The sequence below is a fragment of the Acinonyx jubatus genome, chromosome D1 (assembly GCF_027475565.1).
Source record: "Acinonyx jubatus isolate Ajub_Pintada_27869175 chromosome D1, VMU_Ajub_asm_v1.0, whole genome shotgun sequence".
Taxonomy (NCBI): domain Eukaryota; kingdom Metazoa; phylum Chordata; class Mammalia; order Carnivora; family Felidae; genus Acinonyx; species Acinonyx jubatus.
Window position 1 is genome coordinate 29,751,277 of NC_069390.1, and position 18,613 is coordinate 29,769,889.

At 37.4% G+C, this 18,613-nt stretch overlaps 1 protein-coding gene across 4 annotated transcripts in view; it reads left to right on the top strand.

Moving 5' to 3' along the window:
- Positions 1-18,613, top strand: part of DCDC1 (doublecortin domain containing 1) — a 486,403-nt gene that overhangs the window by 427,786 nt on the left and 40,004 nt on the right. For all 4 annotated transcript variants that reach the window (XM_053203333.1, XM_053203334.1, XM_053203331.1 and 1 more), the window contains 6 exons: positions 364-564; positions 5,042-5,135; positions 7,506-7,676; positions 14,602-14,787; positions 16,637-16,840; positions 18,169-18,370. In XM_053203333.1, the coding sequence (XP_053059308.1) occupies positions 364-564; positions 5,042-5,135; positions 7,506-7,676; positions 14,602-14,787; positions 16,637-16,840; positions 18,169-18,370 (1,058 nt within the window). The remainder of the gene's footprint in view (positions 1-363; positions 565-5,041; positions 5,136-7,505; positions 7,677-14,601; positions 14,788-16,636; positions 16,841-18,168; positions 18,371-18,613) is intronic.

Consider the following 18,613-nt stretch of genomic DNA (forward strand, 5'->3'; position numbering starts at 1 on the left):
ACAATCATGATCTGAACACCTTTGTTTCTCCCTATTTCCCTTTTACCGCTCTCCTTCTCCCTCTTTTTCCCCTTTAATTAAATTATCTCTTCAACTAAATTTCTTTTTGTTATGCTGATGAGTTTCTCATATTCTCTTGGATGAACATTTATTTCTGTTACAGAATAAGCCCAGAATTCTACCTTTTTTACATCAGCTTGGCAGTGCAAGGCAAATAACATTGCTGCTGCCCCGATGATAATGCCTCACCGTTATAAGTGAGTTCAGTTCACAGCAGGTCTCTCGCCAACGGAACTTGCGGTCTCCAGCACATCAAGTGCACGGGACATTTTTCGGCCACTAATGGGATTTTCTTTATCTCAGCTATTCTCCAAAGCAGAATAAATTGCAGAAGCTTTGCCACCAGCAGTTTGAATACAGAGATGAGCAAATTATATGCCATGCTGCTCCTCAGTTAGTTTTGGGAGTAAGAGGTCCTGATCTGCGTTCAGACACGGAGGTAGTTTTGGTGGAGAAAAAAGTGGGTGACAGTCATCAACGATGGATGCACAAGGAAGGCAGCAGGTAAACCCTTTATATTGTGGGGTCAATATATCAAAATATATCAACAGAAGCCTAAAAGATCTGGCATGGTCCCCACAGAGCAGGCAGGGCGTATATCTGAGGACTTTGGATTTTTTATTTAATGTAGCCAATAATTTTTTATCCTTCTCAAGGAAGAGAGAGTGAAATCAAATGTAAATGCTCAGTAGTCTCTAGACAGCATATCCACTGTCAATTCAGATAAGAAATAGGAAATGTGACCTACTTGGTTCATAGTTTTCACTGACTGTTGAAGTTGAGAGAAAACTGGGATGTCATCTAATTTTATTTTTATGATTTGAAAGGATCAAGCAAGAGCTTTAAAGAGTCCCCATTTAAAACTTTTTGCAGTATTTTTTATTAACTCAGTCTTCTGCCCCTCCCCACATCTCATGTATGCATGCAGTTGGTTACTTCCATCAAATAACGATGGTTTCCGCTTACACAGTGAAAAGGAATCCTTACCTTAGCAAATATATCGATCCAATCCAACCCAATGGCTGGCCCATGTCTGGATCCAGATTCAAGCCAACCACTGTCAAAAGGTTATTTCTAAGACAGAAGAAATTTAAAAGTCTAGGTACCAGATGATACGAAGGAGGTCTTATTAATCTTGTTGACTGTCAAAGTAGTTTAATGGCTATGTTAAAAAAAACAAAAGTCCTGACCACTTGGATATATATTGTAGTATTTATACAGAAAATTAAGAGATAGCTCAGATTTGCATTAAAATATTCTAGCAAAAGCAAAAATGTAAAATGTTACGGGGGAATGGATGAAACAAGAATGGCAGAATGTTGACAACTGGTAAGTCGTGGTGGTTTCTTAGATCATTCTCTCTGTTTTTGTGCATATATGAACATTTCTTTAACAAGAAAGAAAACGACTCCTTAGATTTTAGATTGGTTTGCTTCAAATTCTACCGTTAGTCTTACATGGTGGGGCTCCAGGCGCCTCTTCAATCTCTTGAAATCTGTGCAATACATATTTTTTTTCTGGGAAAGAGCTGTGATTTTCACTGGATTCTCAAAAGATATGTGATGTGAAAGGTTTTGGAATTGCTTGGAGGCAGATTGCATAAGCTTCAGCAGGCAGCAGCAGCAGCCCAGCGTGGGCAGGACGGGAGTTAGCCTTACTGTGTTCACTGTCTGAGGTGAGCCAAGCACTGCAAGGGACGCTTATTGGGCTTGTTTTAGAAAAGGCTGAAAAGCCAACCTGTAGCTAGACCTGGTGAGTGTGTTCATTTGCCCCATTCATTCTAGCTAAGCTAACTTTACAACAGGGAGCTTTAGAAGCAGGCTTTTGTCCCCGTGATTGATTTGCTCTATGGGACCAGAATTCATTCATTCTGCTGCAAAGGGTTATTAAAGGCAGTGTTTTTAGGTGCTGGTGCTTTAGCTAAGAAGAAAAGAGATGGAAATCCCTGCCCTGACCGAGCTAGTGCTACCCAGCTGTACATTTCTGGAATTTAGCCATACAGCGTACTGTATCATAGTGGAGGTCCTACTCAAGCCCAAGTTGGACTTTGAGTGTGACTGATCAACTGGGGTGGGCACAAATGGGGAATGAGAGAAGAGACCTTGAGACAGGAGAAAGTCAAGCATAATGAGTTTTAACTCCGAAATATTTGCTTATTGGAAAAGGGAGTGAGTTCTGAGTCCTGCTAAGTGTCTGTCATTGGTTTTGCTTTTCATCTTGAGTGCTGTGGAGAAAGCCTGTGAGGAGGGGAAGGCCTTTTAAGTAAAAACAGAAAGAAGTTTGCCTAAAACTCTGTGAAACATTGGAGCACCACCAGCACTGCCAACATAATGGGAGGTACCAAGTGGCGATCACTGTGCTGAGAATTTTCTACCATTAGTCCTTTCATTCAGTCCTTTGGGTCTGGGATTACGTTTTCATTTTGGCCTTCTATTTAACATATAAAATAACTAGGAAATCTTATATCTTAAGCAATTATCAGCAAAATCTCTTCAGGGAAATTACGGCTGTGAGAACAAGATCTTGCTGGGACAGCACATGGTCTAGGCTAGAAGTGCAAGAAATGAGCAAGGGGGCACGGAAAGGTAGTAAGAAATTGCCACAGATGCATTCACTTGGTTTCCAGCCACACAAAAGAATGATCCAGGTGAACTTTTGAGATAACCTGGCATCTTTCTCCCATTTTCAACTCTGGCAAAATCTGAGTTAATCATTTGGGTTCTAAAGGGAAATATGAAATACTGCTCAGGGATGAAAATCCCCTCAACAGGACTTAGAATTATACAGGGGGAAATCCTGTGTCATAGAATTTGGAGCTAAAAAAGATATTTAGAATTTTCTAGTCTTAATCACTTGATTTCAAAACTAGGTAAACTGAGGCCCAAGAGATTAAGTGACTTGCAAGCACTCATTCCTTGGGTTAGTGGAAGGGGCTGTGGTGTCGTGCTGGATATTCCTGGGACACAGACTAAGTTCTCACACTACTGTTTGGCACAGAGTGGGTTTTAGGTACACGTGTATAAACTCAAGCTTCCTGCAAAATGTAAGCAGTCTTGCTAAGGGCAAGTGCCAGTTGACTGCACTGTTCAGAAATGAAAAGAATAACCAACACTATCCTGGCTGAGCATGGCATTGAAGCATGAGAGAAGTTGCTATATCTGTTCTAAGCAGCAGAAACATAGACAGCTAGGTAACTAACTTGGCACCTCAGTAGGTCATTGCAGGAAATGTACAGTCATTCATTCATGAAAATGCAAGACACAGACTGTGCAGACGGTGAGGCTACGCAGGTGAACAATATAGAATACCAGTTCTTGTGCAGTTCTTGTCCAGTATTGATGAACTCTACAGAGGTATTTGATAAAATCCAATACCCATTTTTGACTTAAAATGATGCATCATTAATTAACAATAGGAGGGAGAAATACATTATAAGATTAATAGTGATTATCTTATAGTAATGTGAGGAATGTTTAAAATTCTGTTACAATTTTTCCTGTATTTTCCAGTACTTTGTAATTCTTTACAATGGGACTCTATTGTTTTATGTTCATAAGTTTAAATTAGATATCTGGAATTTTTGCAGTCTTAAAAGGAGAAATATATTACTTTTGTACCAGACCCCCACTCTCACATCATTAAATTTTATAGGACAAGTTCTATTTTCCACAGCAGGAATGCCACTGCGGACGTGTAGTGTCCCTATGTTGACAGACACAAAGAATTGTTTTTTTCTGTACAGATAAGATCCTTGAATGTTTGGCTTACTTTTGCTTTTAAGTGATGCAAGGAAGAGAATTTGAGAATGATTAGCCCAATCATTTTCTTCCTTTTTTTGGTCAAAGAGGCTTTATGTAAGCTCCTATATAAGGTAACTTAAAAATATTCACATATATCTTGGAATTTTAGGGAATACTCCCTTAGAAAAAGAGAGTTCATGGAAAAGCTATAAAAAAATCACAACCATTAATAATAGTGGTTCATTCTAAGTGATGTGTGCTAGGCAATGTTCTATGCATGTTCTATGCATTAATTCATTTCATTCCCAACGAGTCCCTTGAGGCATGCGCCATTATCCTATTTTACAGATGAGGAAACTGAGGCACAGTGTAGTTAAGCAAAACCATACAGCTACTGAGAGGTAGAATCTGTATTCAAACTCGGGCACTGTGGCTCCAGAATCCATGTTCTTAATCATTCTGTCACAGTGCCTCTCATAATAAATAGCAGGACAGGTGAGGAGGGTGTATAATCAGTATGGGTACAATCTGGAGACAGAAACCACACAGTTATTTAAATGGGATATGTAACATAAAGAATTACTAAGCAATAATAAAGAGTAACTCTCAGATATTTAAAAAAATCCTCTGTATGGTACTCTGGAGCTGAGGGAGTTGAGAACAAATTTAAAATTGGGCCCTTTCTCAAAACTGGAATTCAGAACTCGTTAGAAAAAGTATGGGTGCAGCTAACTGGATGGCAGAAGTCTGTTGGTTTGCCTGGCCAGACCTGGTCTGCAAGGAGGAAGCAACATATGTGGGGGTACAGCTGGTTTGGGGGCACACAGGCATGAAAAGGGAATGGGATGTTGGTGTGGCAGAAGGTTTAGAGCATGTGATGTCCATGTCAGGAAGGCCACAAGCAAATGGCTACTGGCCAGACCTGTGAAGGTTCCAAGGGACTCCATATTTTTGGCATCTGGTTGGAGCAGAACAGCACTAGATAGCCTCACTCCCAACTGCTGACCCCATGCAGCAGCCAGGAAGAGCAAGAGAGCCCCTTCCTCCTGCAGTGTTCCTCCAGCACTCTCTACTGAGAAAGCTTCACACTGTGCTTCTGTAGGGGAGAAATGCTTAAAGGATTCATATCCATTATCAGAGAGCATGTATGGAGCTAAGAGGCAACACAATGGGAAGTGGCACAGGGGGAGCTCTGATCTGGTTATGCTACTTGATGATACGCCTAGTCCTGTTTTCCCAAGGACCTTTCACCTGGTGAGTAACCCGGACCTTGTGCTGGCAGTGTCTATGACCAAAGCAAGAAATGAAGTCTGTGGCTATCCAGTTATTGTTCAGGTAAGATATTTATAGACTAAGTAGTAATCATGGCCCTTTATTTAATTAAAGTAAAGCCGTATACTTCCTTGTTGTGGAGAAAGACAATGGCTGTCATAGAAACCTGTCTTGAATGCTATTGTTAAAATATTTACAATAGTCTGCCTAGATTTCAAATTCAACATGTTCATGTAGCTCTTAATTTAGTTTAATCCAACAGATGGTGACTGTGGGCTTGCTGCATGTCAGGAGCTATGCTAGTTACTTAAATCAAATCCAAGGGCAAGCATGTGAAATTATCCCAGTAGCACTCTTACAGTCTCAGTGGTGGGTATGGTCAAGTGAATAGCTGTTAGATGTGCGTGCTTTAAGCTCACTGATTGGGACATATGCAAGTCCCCTCTTACCTGGCAACTGAAGGGAAAGAGCACGGGCAAAGAGGTCTTCCTGAAGGATGTGAACTCATCCATGTTAATTCTACCAAGAGACTCATTTCAAATACACTTTTAACGTGCTTTTGCAAATGCTTACAGCAGCCAGACAATTTTTGGAGACTTCCGAGAAATCTGGGCTCATCTGAGTTTTGGGTAAAGAGCTATGGAGTTCTTTTTTCATGTTTGTCTGTCATCCTTACTTATAACCAAAGACACTCCCTAACTGGACATGTATTTTCCCTTGTTAAGACAAAAGAAAATTTAGGAGCACTCCTTCTCTGAATTTATTTTCTGTATCCTCTATAGAATTTACCATCTTTTTGTTGAATAGAATAACTGTCTCTAAATTACACTTGTTTTATTCCATGTTTTTAATAGCAATGAGGCAGCTTGTTTTGCAGGTCCTGAATCCATAATTGGGATAGAACAATCTGGACAAATATCAAAGCTTAATTAAGTCTTCTACGCTGATGACAAATATGGACTAAAATTTTATTCTAGGAGACATAGTGTGTATAACATTACATTCTTCCCTGTCACGTGCCTTTTTGGCATGGGCCACAGTGAGATTAAAACCTCATGTAGATGCAAATTTAGCACCTTGATCAGTTTCATAAAATTATAGATATTGACATTTCCCCCTAAGGTTCCCATTTTTAAGAAATGCATTTGATCTTAAGGTAATTTGTATTACTTTTCAAGATTTTTTCCTTTGCTGATATTTTGTTTTTATTTCTTGAAGCAATCAGTTTGTGAGAAAATATTAAAGTTCATGTGAAATAACAAAAATGAGGCACACTAGGCCAATGTTACTAGACCCCCCACTCTCTGTTCCTTGAAATACAGTCTTTGTTTTCCAGGCCTCTGAGGGACGCTCTATTGTCTGACCTATTAAATCAGTTCTTAAGACCCATTTATTTTCCTCTTTACTATCAATCTCTCCTTGGTAAAGTAAGTGCTATTCATTACAAAGTTCCTTGAGGTGTCGTGATATGTTTAGTTGGAACTAATCTACTGGCTTAAATTCTCTAAAACTGAAACTACTCATTTCTTTACTTATGCTTGAGCCAAGTTTTAGAATTAGAATAAATATGCTGTTTCTGTTACATATAATACTGACTGTACTCATAGTTAAAAAAAAAACTCTTCTTGATAACCAGTAAAACATAAATTAAAATAGCAACCAGGTACTATTTTTCATGTATTGAATTGATGATGTTTGAGCAAGAATGTGAGGAAAACAGGCCATTTCTTATACCAATGGTGTAAGTGTAAACTAGAATAACCTTTCTAGAAAGCATTTGGATATGGTAAAACTTTATATGATGTACCATAATATTTTAAAATGACCTTGTTATCAACACTTGTACTTGAGTTTGTTCTAAAGAATTTATCATGTATTTACATAAAAATCTATGATTGTTGATTGTTCTTTTGCATATAATAAGGAAAATCTGAGAAGCAATCTACACGTTTAACTATTGGGGATTGGTAAAATAAAACATCACTGAGATTAAATAGTATATATATCCTTTAAAAATATTAGGAAAAGGCTCATGGAATTGAAAAAAAAAAAAAGCCCAGCGTGTAGCCCAATGCAGGGCTTGAAATCATGACCCTGAGATCAAGACCCGAACTGAGATCAAGAGTTGGACACTTAACTGACTGAGCTATTGAGGTGCCCCATGGAATATTTTTAAGTTGAAAAAAAAAAACTAATGCAATTACCAAATTGTGTGCACTTTGTGATTTCATTTTTGTAAATCAAAGAATGCATATTTATAAATGTAAAAAATGTGTATATAATTATCAAATATTAATATGGTTATTACTATGTAGTAGAATTGAATAATTATCTATACTTTTTGAATTCATGCGATGAAATATTTGACATCTATAAATAAATCGTAAACTCTCCTGTCTGCTTGACTCCATATTTTATCCTTTTTTCCCCCAGCAATATAAACCTTATAACAATGGGACTTCCAATCAAAAGTGGAATTACATGGAAAATATCAAAGCTTTCATGGCCTTTCATAGCACTGCACTTGATAAGGAAATCACAGCAGCAAATTATGCTGGTATTTGTACATCCTCTGTGATTAAAGAGGAAAACATTGATCAACCAGTAAGTGGTTCTTTTCTACTAAGGATAAAAGGAAAACAGGAGAAAATGGACAATTTAATAAAGCCAGAACTTTTTTTCCCCTAGAAAACCTTATATTCAGACAAATTAAACACTGATTTGTGAATGAAATCATTTAGACTCTGTGATTCTGGTTAGGAAACAATGAAGAAATATTTGTATTACCCACTGCTTATATTGTTTCAATGGCTCCCTATCATTACCACCATCTTTGGTCCATGATCAGTTCACCAGAACACTCACATATACTCCCACAGCTGTGTCTGCCACACTAGATGTCACTCCACTCCAGAAAGCATATTAAAATGTGAATGATTGTAAGTGACTTTAACTATATTGCATTATACCAAGCATAGGTCGAAGTGTGAATACCTATACTCTACTTTCTAAGGAAGTGATTCTTCAGATTTGGTCCTATAATTTTTATTAGTAAGGAATTGCTGCATACTTTACAAATACCTGAGGTATTTGTGGGTCAGTATATCAAGCTTATTGATAAACATTGGCCTGCAGAAATCTCAAAATGCACACTGCAAGATTCTCCAAGATCCTCTTTACTCTGCTTCTCAGACATCTCTAAATAGCTGCCTCTTCTCCTTCACCCAAAATTCCCTGGCTCTGCTAAATAATTTACATTTGTCCAAATTTACCGTACCATTCTGCCTGTCTTTGGTTTTGACTATGCTGTCCTCCCAGCAACCCTTTTCTCCTTTGTGAACTCATACCAGGTGGCAAATATGCTGTCAGAGACTACCAAGATCATCTTCAAAGGAATCAAGTCAACTTGAAAAGGCTCCCAGTCCAAAGACAAAACAATTTAAGCATCAATGTGTTGCATTGACATACATCAGATGTCTACTGAATGTGGCAGATTGACATACATCGGACATGTTTAAATCCATATATTTGTACTGATAAGAATAACAATAATTCATTGATCATAATTAGATGATGCTTAGGAACAATTAGTTACTTTGACAACTAGGAAATGAATCAAGCATTTATTTTTTTCCTTCCTTTATGAACTATATGTTAGGATAACAAAATAGTAGATGAGAAGTTTCACTCCATAGGAATTCATTGCCAGCTAAGAAATGAATAAGGTATGAAAAAATTGGAATGTCGCTGTGTTGTGAACTTTGATAAAGTAATTGACCTAACTAATGATTATCAGTAGCTAATAGTATTACAGAGACCCAACAGGTAACACGTACCCCTTGATGGAAGTATTTAGTACCACTTATGAAGTGTTCCTCCCCACAAAAAGGTAACTGGAATTTAATCAAGTCTTTCATTCTAATAATTGACTAGAAACAAAGGAAATAGAGGAACTTGGTAAAAGACACAAAGACCATGTAGTCGTCAAAATCCCAACTGACAAAAAATAAACAACAAATAAATTACAACAAAAGAAAAGAGAGAAAAAGATATAGCAGGAACATTGAGGTTAAAAGAAATTTAAGAGGTATATAAACCAGTTATAATGTATTGACCTGATTTTGATTCTATTTCAAATTTGTAAGAGGAGAGAGATGACTATAGAAATTTGAATACTGACTAAATATTTTGTTATATTAAGATACTATCATTGTTAGTTTTAGATGTGATATTATAGTTATGATAAAAGAATTTTTATCTTTTAGAAATATATACTGAAATATTTAAGAATGAAATGATATAATGCCTGGGATTTACTTCAAAGTCATCCAGGTAGGAGTGGGTGGGGTGCAGATGGAACAAGATTGGTAGTTATTGATAATTGTTGAAGCTGGGTGAAGGGCAGAGGGTGGCTTATCATACATTGGTGTATGATTGAAATTTTCCAGTGATTATGCAACTCGTGTTTTTGTTAAAAGAGACAGGAAAGGAAGAACTGTTCAGCTGGTGGGAAGGGAAAGGGGAGAGTAATTACAGAGATAGATGGTGGAGTCGAGGTTGAGTTTTAAAGGGTGGTGGCATGAAAGGTGGGAGGGATAGTGGAACAGTGGCTGTGGGTTGAGGTCTCAGTGAGCATCTTGGTGTTCTGTTAAAGAAAAGTTTAACACTTTTAAGTACCAGAATTTTCTACTTGACCATTTTGTTTAGAAATATTTTAAAAACTATTTTACGTACTTTTCCTTAACCGGAATAGGCAGAACACGACTTAACCAAGTCAGGGCCATCAATATGCTAGTTCCAGTGCCATACATCCGAGAGTTGGCACATGGGTTTTACTTTGAACTCCTCCTAAAATCACACATGCAACTTGCTTTCTCCAAAATAATTCTTGAAGGCCATTTGCTGTCTTTCTTGCTAAAAAAGAGTGCAGCTTAGAAGATAATATCAGCATGATTCCAACTATCTTTCTATAGAGATGGTTCTCTATCTTTCTAAAGAGATGGTTCTACACATAATATTCATTTATTTCCATCTAAGCAGGAATGTTTTAATTTTCTGCCTTTAAGCAATGTGTAAAATGGCTCTTTTTTGCAAAATGAGTTCTTTAAGCAGAAACTCAAATGGCCTTCTAAGGTCATTTTTTAGACTTGAACAGTTTCCACTTTCAATGGCTTCATCAATAACCTCTTGTTTTAGCACCAATCACAGCACTCTTATTTCATCACCAGTAAACTCCTCAATTTCCTAGTCCACACAATCCAATTATTATTTAAGTTTATTTAGTGGCCGTCTTGTGACTTTGGGATATTTTCCCTACACACCTTTAAAACTTGGTTGGATTTTAGTGAATCTAGACAAAATTTAGATTATTTTTGCTAACTTTTATTAATATCCAGATAGTAATTGGGGAAGCTGAGTATGGGTTCATGGGAGTTCACTATACTGTGCTGTTTTGTATGATTGAAATATTTTATAATAAAAAAAAAGTAAAGAAGGGAGTCCTAGAGTTTAAGCCTCAATGATTATAAAACTATTGCCTTTCTTTTAACCATATAATCAAGATGTTCTTTTATTTACATTAACCAAAATACAACTTCCCATTTTCTAACAATGATTTGCTCCAAAAGATCATAATTTTCCTTTCCCAAAAGTTAAATGATAGCCTATCTATTAGAAGTTAATATGATTAATCTGAAGAGTGCAATAATATATCAATTCTGGGATTCATAAATTAAAAACTTCTCCTGGGCCTGGGAGAAATTTACTCATACAAAGTCTCTAAGCCAGTGGTTAGTTCTTAATCTTTTTGGAGATACAGACTTTGAGCATTTCATGAAAATTATGCATATTCTTTTCCCCAAAAATGCACATATGTACACAACCACCTTTCATATAAGTTTTAGGGAATTTATAGACTCCCCCTGAAATCCATTTGGGATGTAGGGTAAGAACTCCTTTTCTAGACCTCATTCTAATGGATAGCTTAGAAAAAGAAAATGAATATGAAGTAACTATTACATGCTTGATCACTACTGTATGTTACATACTGATCAATCTTAGTGATTTTCACATGTTGTCTCATTTAAATAATAAATATGATGAAGACACTGAATAATTTATTCACAATCACATTACCTACTATATATATAGTAACAGTCATTATTGATCAGACTAACCCCATGTAATAGACCATATGTCTATAAGGCCAAATGAACAGATCAAGTTAGTCATTTCAATAAATCAAGGAAATTTTATAGAGAAAAGAATTAGTCAAATCAATTGCCTGGTATTCTGCACAGAATACCAGTAGCTGACTTACTGAACTTTTAAACTCTGTTTAAGTTCTACAGGCATACCAAATGTATTCTACTTTTCTTTCCATCAGCAGTTTCCAAGCAGTATTAAGTGTAAATGAATTAATGAAAAACAGTTTACATTGTGTATATGTACCATTGCCAAAATAGAGCAACTCAGAGATCATCAAACCTGTAGCACCACAGTGATGGGGATGGATGTTTTAATGAATGAAAAATATATTTTCTGGATACTTCCAATGGGCTTCTTTAGTATAAGAAAGAAAATTATTGGCATACAATTCATCATGAAATCCTTGCTTTTCTATAGAGATGGTTCTACACATAATATTCATTTCTTTCCATCTAAGCAGGAATGTTTTAATTTTCTGCCTTTAAGCAATGTGTAGAAAAATGGAAGTTGTAGGTACATACAGAGAAATCCATAGTAGAATTTAAGAATTACATCTTCAAAAGTATCATTTAAAGTTTGGCTTTGAATTAACTCTATGTACTTAAAGGGAGTATTTCAAGTAATATGACAAAGGCAAAAAGAGCCAAGAACTTGGAGTCAGGAGTCAGTTTTACATTTCAGTTCTGCCATGTACTACTTAAGTATCCTTGGATGAAAACTTCCCTCTCTCAGTTTTTGTTTTCTCATCTGTAAGTTGATTGAGAGTGGTATTAACTCTGGCTGTACTTAACTTTTAGCCTTGTGAGGACCAAAGCAAATTAGAGAGTCTACATAAAAGTACTTTAAAATTTTATTATGGAGATTTTCATACATATTCAAAAATATAATAGTGTAATAAATCCTCATATATTTATCATCTAAATTCAACTGTTATCAAGGTTTTTCAATATTTACAAACCCCAGACATGATACCATTTCACCTTCAACTTAAGCACACCTCTAAAATATTGGAAAATTTTCATACCTAATTATGCCATTATCACGCCTAACAAAATTAATAACACATTTTGGCTATCAAGTACCCTGTTCTTAATCAAATTTCCTAGGTTCTCCTAAAAAAATTATTCTTATTGTTGCTTGGTCTGAGTCAGGATTGAAACAAGGTCCTTGTATGACCTTTGGTTGTAGAATCTAGAATTTTCCTATAGGTTGCCTCCTATTTGGATATGACTGTTTACTTCTGTGGCATTTTTATATTTGTTTCTGTAGCCCCCATGATTCCTGTAAAAGTAATTTAACGCTAAAGTTGTAATTAGATTTATGTTCAATATTTTTTGACAAGAATTGTCATGGACTTTACTGTATATTTCATATTGACCATTTATGCAAGGGTACAATTTCTGGATTTTCCATTTTTAGTGATAATGGGTATCAGTGGGCATGATCACAACCGAATCTCACATTTAACAAATCTCCCAATGACTTTGCATTTAGTGTCACTCTTTGATGATCTTTGCTTAAATCGGTTATTAGGAGTTTCCAAAGGGTCAATATTAGGGGCGCCTGGGTGTCTCAATCGAGTGTCTGACTCTTGATTTTGGCTCAAATCATGATCCCAGGGTCATGGCATCAAGCCCCGCATTGACCTCGACACTGAGCGTGGAGCCTGCTTAAGATTCCTTCCCCTCTCCCTTGCTCCATGCTCTCTCTCTCTCTCTCTCAGAATAAAAGATGTGTTTTGTTTAATTCTGTCATTTTCCCAACATTTATTAGCTGAACTTTTTATTTTATTTTATTTTATTTTTTTAATGTTTATTTTTAAGAAAGAGAAAGACAGAATATGAGTGGGGAAGGGGCAGAGAGAGGGGGGGGGGAGACACAGAATCCGAAGCAGGCTCCAGGTTCTGAGCTGTCAGCACAGAGCCCTACATGGGGCTTGAATTCACAAACTGTGAGATCATGACCTGAGCTGTCAGCCGGCCGCTTAACCGTCTGAGCCACCCAGGTGCCCCTATTAGCTAAATTTTTAATGTAGGGAAGAATTTCAAGGAGGTTCATCCTCTTCAACTAGGTATTTGACTACCCAAAAATATAGTTTGTAAGTGTTGGTGGAATAAATGTTTATTCTTTCTATCTGACTTCTCTATTGTGGTATAATAAACAACCTGAAAACTTAGTGGCTTAAACTAAGAACAATTTTTTTTTCGCTCTGTTGGCCAATAATTTGGGCTGAGCTCCGTGGAGCAGCTCTGCTGGTCTTGCCCAAAGTCACTAATGTGACCCTAATATGTAGTCATCTCGTGGTACATTAGTAGGTTGGTGGTTCTATGGGGACTGGGTGGTTAACGATGGTCTCCCTCACATATCTGGAGGTTAGCAGGCAGTTAGCTGGGGTTCGTCATTCTCCTCAAGGCTTCTTAAGTAGGCTAGCTCAAGTGTGTTCATATTGTGGTCTCAGGGTTCCAGTGGCAGCCAAAAGAGAACCAGCTCCAATGTGCAAACACTTCCTAGGTATCTGCTTGCATCATCGCATTTACTGATACATTGACCAAAGCAAGTCACACAGAGTTGCTCAGATTCAAGGAAAAGACAAAAAGAGAAACATTTCTTGACTGGAGGAGAAGCAAAATCACATTTCAGAAGGACATGCAGACCAGGATGGGGAGGTTTTATTGTGGCCATGTTTGCAAATAATCTGCCACACTTTCTAATGGCCAGTTGTCAGAGTTATCAATTGGTGACAGTTCACTTCCAGTGGACTCCAATAAGCTGCAATTTTGTTTTTACGTGTTTGTTGTTTTTTAATTGTTATATTTACTTATATCTTTAGCATCATTATGAGCTCATGGGACTTATATATTTAAACATATCTAAAGGGTTCTTTTCGTTGTTCCCCAATTGTCCTAGGTTGGGCCAGTGGAGGCTTCTTCATGTTGGTTCTTGTGTCTTTTTAACATGACTCCTTTACTCTTGGATGGCTTCTTTTCTTTCCAGGCACTACAGGACATCACTTGCTTATCTTACATATTTCTTGTCCCACATTTGGAACTGGCCATTCCTCCATGAAACCCTGATTCTTGGCATATGTTATACTCATTGATGTTGAATTGTCATTGCCTCTAGTCTTTTTCAGTCAATAGAATTTAGAAATATGTTTTTTTAATATAATTATTGGGGAGCAAAATCATTCATTCATGTTGAGATTTCAAATATAGCATTTGGGGATCATATAAATGCTTTATTCGTATTGTGAAGTATTCTACAAAAATGCTATAATAATTTAGATGCCCCTACATAAAAACATCTCTGTTCCTTTTTTTAGGGATACTGTTATCTCTCACCCACTGGAAAGAGGAAAATTGTGCTCTGCTTAGCGTGTGGACGATCCATGAGAGCAGAGAAGGGGTTGAAGCAGTCGCTTCCAGGGCTGCCGTTCCTCTGTGCCTCTGGCTCCAAGACCCAGAAGCCCTTCTCACGAGGGCCTTTCAAGGTCATCAGTGTGGCAAAGGTGTGTAACGACCTGAGCTCTGCTAATACATGTATGGCATCACTTTGGAAACTTTGACGCATTCATTATCTGCCTTGCACTCAAGTTCATCTCCACTCATCCAATTCATCTTCCTCTGATGCGCCTTTACCATTCCACCTGCATTGATTTCCTTTTCCCCATTGTAATTTAAAATACATTGTCTATTAATAGTTCGATACACTCTTTGAAGTTAATTGGGCACTTCTGCGGCTTTAATCATCTACTGACACCTTCCACTGCTCTCTGTGTTGCTTTTAAATGAGGAAGTAACTGCAAATCTTTACTTAGCAGAGCAGCTTTTTTGTCTATATTCACAGGGAAAACTTTTTACTAGTATGGAACATTTCAGGGGGAATTTGACATGTTGTTAATGATTGTTCAGGTTGGATGCCTGAATTCATGCATCCATGTCTAATACTATTTATAGCTTGTGGAGAAAAAAAAATCTCTGCCACTTTCCTGTGATCTTAATTTAAAATGGCACCATTTAAAAAGTCCCCTCCTTCAAGTTTAGAGTAAGATGTGCTAAGGGGAACTTACACACCTATATAAAAAGAAGCAATTCCTAAGAAAAGCCTTCTAACTTGGGTGTGCTCTCTAGGGCTTGCCAGGTCCATTTCCAGATATCTTTCCTCTTTCCCCTAAACCAGATGCACAGTGCAGGGTGGAGGGGACACCCTCCATCTGGAGGCGACATGAAGAGTTGCAATAAACATTAAGTGCAACAGTAACTCTGATGGAGAAAAGAAGTCCTCTGGGGAAGTCTGAAGGCATTTGGCTTTTCTTTAATGATGGTGGGGTTAAGGGGGTGGTGGTGAGCTGATTGGAAGGAATCCCCAATGTTACAGCATCTCAAACAGAATTTTTCCCTCAAAGCAGCATCCTGAGTAGGGTTTGAAAGAGAAAGGTGAAGTGTGATATTCACCACCCTCATTATGGTGTTATGGGAAATCAAATAGCTATGTTCTGGGTTAGGAGATCATAGGCAACCCACTGCAAAGCAGAACACTGCTTTTCGGCCTTGCAGAGAAAACAGCGGGTGGGTATCTAGTTAAGGTTGGGTCCTGCCTGTGCTCATGAATTCCTTAGACCATGTTACTATGGAATATCTTATCTTGTTCTCCACCCTGCTTTCTGCATCTGCTCTTTTGTAGTCTTGGGTTCTGCATGCTTTCTATAAGTTCTTATTGCCACGTAGCCCGCAGCACAATGTTTCCCGGAATGTATGCTTAGTACATATGGAAGCTTGAGAGCCACTCAGGGAGACTTCCCTTAGCCTCCCTCTTACCTCTCTTGACTTGTGGAGTGTTGAGTAATCCTTTCTGCCCTTCTTGTCTTTGCTGCAATAAGCCAAGAGCCGAACCTACACATGTGGCTAAGACTGCCCTCATTCCCCTCCCCCTTCTTCAGTCTGCCACCAGGGGATGGGATCATCCTCAAGTTAAAGACCAAGAGGATATCTGTAGTGCCAGCATCCCATCACTTCAACCCCAGGCTTTCTCTGGCCCTGGCATCCTTCTTCCCCAGCTCCTGTCAGGAGAAGGCAAAATAGAAAACAGGAGAAGCCCAGAAACACAAACCAGAGGCCTAAAGTCACCTAAGGACTCCATGACAGGGCTAGGAAGAGAACTGAATTCTGACTCAATGTTCTTCCCACTGTGATATCCAAGACCTATAGCATATGGAGTAAGCATTTCAAAACTTATATACCACACACATGTATATGCAGGTATTTATTAAATTAAGAGATTGAAATATACCAAAGTAACAGAAACTAAAAGAAAAAGCTTGAGTAAACCTCTGTTTTGTTTTGTTTTGTTTTAATCAGGCTGATTTATCTTCTTATGAGGCTGAGAAAACACTAAGTTATTATGAAGAACGTCTATTATCTTTACGGATGAAGACCTGCACACAAGTTGTATCTCATGGTGGTCTAGCAGCTGTGCACCAGAAGGCAGTGAAAATAATTGCATACAAAAATGGAGATGGATATCGAAATGGAAAGTTAATTGTGGCTGAAACATTCCCCACAGTAAGTGGCTATCACTTAAATGTTTCTTGCATCCTCAGAGGTAATGATAATAGTGATTCTTCTGACAAGAAGAAAGCAATGGGATTGAATGATAAATGTCCCTGGCCAGTTTCACTAATTTAAGCTGATGAGATCAAGATCTCGGTTTTCTTAAAGATATTCTTTTTTATTGTACTTCTCTGGATACAGACTCAGAAAAATGAGAAATCAGAATATGGTTTTTAGACTGGCTCCAGAGCAAAGATGTACAAAAGCAGGGGGAAGATAAAGCTACCAGTTTCTTCACTCTTGTGATAGACAGAATTCCTTTGTTTGTTTGTTTGTTTGTTTGTTTTTTGCCTTCTTTCCCATTCTACCTTCAAATTGTATGTTATTTGAATTTGCTAAGAGACACTACCTCATTTATCATTCGGAAAAAAATGAGCACTTATTTGTTGACAGCTTATTTCACATCATTCTCAAATTGGAGAAGCAAGAGTTGTGTTAGGAAGGAATATGTGGTTACTGTCATAGAGGCTCCTCCTTATAGTCATGGGAAGGAGGGAGAGTTCAAAAGGCCCAAACCCAGCTTTGTCCTTCCATTGCTTGGTGATTATCTTGTCTATATATTCAGGGCAGTGCCTTTAACAGCATATTTTACAAGCAATGTTAAATATGATATGGAGTTACCCTGGAGACCTCCTTGCAAACACACAAGTACATACCTACTCATTCTCTCACCTTTTTGGTTGAATACAAGTGGCTTTTTTATTAAGATATTGTTCAACAAACCAAGCAAGTCACAAAAGTTAGCAACTTCAATATTCACCCTGAGCTCCACAGCTGTATCCTGTAGTTTTGGGCAAAAATGTTAACCTTTCAGCCTGTTTTCCTATCCACAAAATGGAAGTAACAACATGTTTCAGTTTGGGTTTGAAAGTCAACTACTCATTTATTTTAAAGCAGTTCATCAATGTGAAGTGTTACTATTTTATACCTTATAAAGCAACAAAATTGAAAGTGGATCTCTAAGTTGACCACTTCTTAGAAAATAAATACTCTGATGATAAAATATATTAACTGATTCATGATTAAATGTATCAGCTGCTGTGTTAAATTTTTGGAGCTAATTTTCACAGCTTGAGTAAGGACTAATTTTGTGAGGTTATATCAGACAATCTAATATAAAAAATTATCTCTACTCAAAGATCAAATCAGTAGTTATTCACCTTTCCATTTCCCCAAATTAAAGGATTTTTTCAAATTTCTAAAATAAGAAGCTCTTCACAATTATTCCCAGCTCTATCCCTTTTTTCTCTAATCATTTCCTTATATTATTTGCTATTAAGCTTCTTACAGAATGTACGGAGCAACTTGGTCTTGCCAGAGCAGCATCCAAAGTTTATACCAAAGATGGAACCACAGTCCTTTCCTTACGTGACTTGGTTTTATGGGCTCTGGATGAATCTTTCATCCAGAGAAATGCTGAGGAACCAAAGAAAGAGGCAGCCTCTGTTGGGACAAAAGAAGCAACTATTAAAAGTATGAAAGGTTGGTTGTATTATACAAATCAGGATTTAGCTGATTCTCCCTATTTTTGTAGTAAAAAAGTTAAATGTGGTTCTTTGATTCAGTCAGCCCTTCTACAATTACAAAAGCACAGAAAGCTACTCTCATGTGAGGTTCTCATATTGCTTTTACCTTGAAGAATAACAAGAAACATTTTTTAAAAGAATATCAATTTGGTGTCAGCACCAAAACAGTCAATAAATTGCCTCAAATTTATAAAATATG